The sequence below is a fragment of the Orycteropus afer genome, unplaced genomic scaffold (assembly GCF_000298275.1).
Source record: "Orycteropus afer afer isolate SDZICR_OR568_19922 unplaced genomic scaffold, OryAfe1.0 scaffold00352, whole genome shotgun sequence".
Lineage (NCBI taxonomy): Eukaryota > Metazoa > Chordata > Mammalia > Tubulidentata > Orycteropodidae > Orycteropus > Orycteropus afer.
The window spans coordinates 2,995,587-2,997,264 of NW_006921939.1; the positions used below are offsets into that span (position 1 = coordinate 2,995,587).

At 40.7% G+C, this 1,678-nt stretch overlaps 1 protein-coding gene across 1 annotated transcript in view; it reads left to right on the plus strand.

Annotated features, from left to right (window-relative positions):
* PAK3 (p21 (RAC1) activated kinase 3) overlaps positions 1-1,231 on the plus strand; it is a 116,024-nt gene extending 114,793 nt beyond the window's left edge. The window contains exon 17 of the mRNA XM_042782507.1: positions 1,142-1,231. Within this exon, the coding sequence (XP_042638441.1) occupies positions 1,142-1,231 (90 nt within the window). The remainder of the gene's footprint in view (positions 1-1,141) is intronic.
* The last annotated feature ends 447 nt before the right edge of the window (positions 1,232-1,678 follow it).

The window sequence follows — 1,678 nt, forward strand, 5'->3', positions numbered from 1 at the left end:
TTTGAGAAAAATACAGTTCTTTGACTTAAAAGCCCCTGTACCTTACAGCAGACAAGACTACTCTGGTTGAGAGACTTTAACATATGTTTTTAAATGTTGAATTTAAGGCGACAGAAGAACATACAAGAGAAAATACCCAGTAGGCAATTGGGGAAATAAGACCAGAGCTCAGGAAGGAGATCAGATATAGGTTTGGGAATCATCCCAATAAAGCTGACCACAGGTGAAACCGTGAGGGAAAAAAAAAAAAGGATTTGTAAAGAATTAATTTAGGAAAAGAAGATAAGGAGTGGCAAGTTCTGATATGTGTGAGGTAGGAGGAGAAAGTAAAACTAGGGAAGAAAATGAGAAGAAACAGTTAGCAAACGTGGAAGTGAGGCAAAAGAGGAAAACATCTCAAAGAAAGAGGGATATTCCCTTGGATTAAGTACTGCTGAGAGCCCAAAAGGGAAATGGTGGAGGTGCAGCTATTAAGCTAGCAATTAGGAAGCACAGGTTTAGGGTAAAGTTGTTTGGTGGTCAACTGAGATATTCTTTTCCAGGCATTAGGGCTTTTTCAGATAAACTCATCAGCTTGAGAAAATCAGAAAGTTAGGCTGGTACAGTGAGATTTTACAAGACCCCTACTCTAACTTTCTCACTGCACCAGTCAGACATCAGAGGATTTCATGACACCAAAGGACAAAAACATCTGAAGGACAAAAGCTGGCACTGTGTTTAATTAACCATGCACTCCTTGGAAGGAAGATTGGGCAATCTATTTCTGTAGAGATACCACCTCAGAAACCCAAGAAGGGCTTGCTATGAGTCGGATTTGACTTGACGGCAGTGAGTTTGGTGTTTCTGGTTTGGGTGTAGTGCCTAAGATATGTGACTTCTGACTAGAAGGTTGGTGGTTCAAACCCACCAGCCACTCCGCAGAAGGAAAATGAGGCAATCTACTTCCATAAAGATTTACTGCCTTGGAATCCCAGTAGGGGTCACTATGAATCAGAATAGACTCAAATGGCAGTGGGTTAATTGGGTGGTCAAAATATGTTTTAATGGGGGAAAAAAAAAAGACTGCTTGCAAATGTCAGGTAACATATTTGTTGGAGGAAGGAATTCCAGTAATTCCTCTTTTTTTCTTTTCTTTTTACAGCATCCATTTTTAAAATTAGCCAAGCCTCTCTCCAGCCTGACTCCTCTGATTATCGCAGCAAAGGAAGCAATTAAGAACAGCAGCCGTTAGGACTGCAATCCTTACCACACACCATCTCCCTCATGAATAAGACTGAAATAAAACTCTGCTGCAGGAAAGATGGAAGAAAAGACAGTCAAATGTGGTGGGGGTTCTTTAACTTTCAAATGAATAGAAACTTCTTATAAGCCTTTTTCCTACTCCCTAAGATTATGTAATTTATTTGTAAGCCTGAATCGCAGCCCAAACAGGGCAGCAATGTCGAAGTGGCCATAAAGTGGTCACTTCTACCGTGAAGCGAAAGAGCCAGTAGTGAATCCTCTCATTTTGTGCATTCACTTTGAAGAAAAGGGTTTCTCAAAGATGCACACTCCCTCTCCATAGTGTTGTGTTTGTTTTTAAGTTAGAGAGTAGTCCCTCCTTCATCCGAGCCTCCTTCAACACTCCTTACCCAACGTGATGTTTTTCACATGCATTGTCATTAGATGTCCAGAAAAA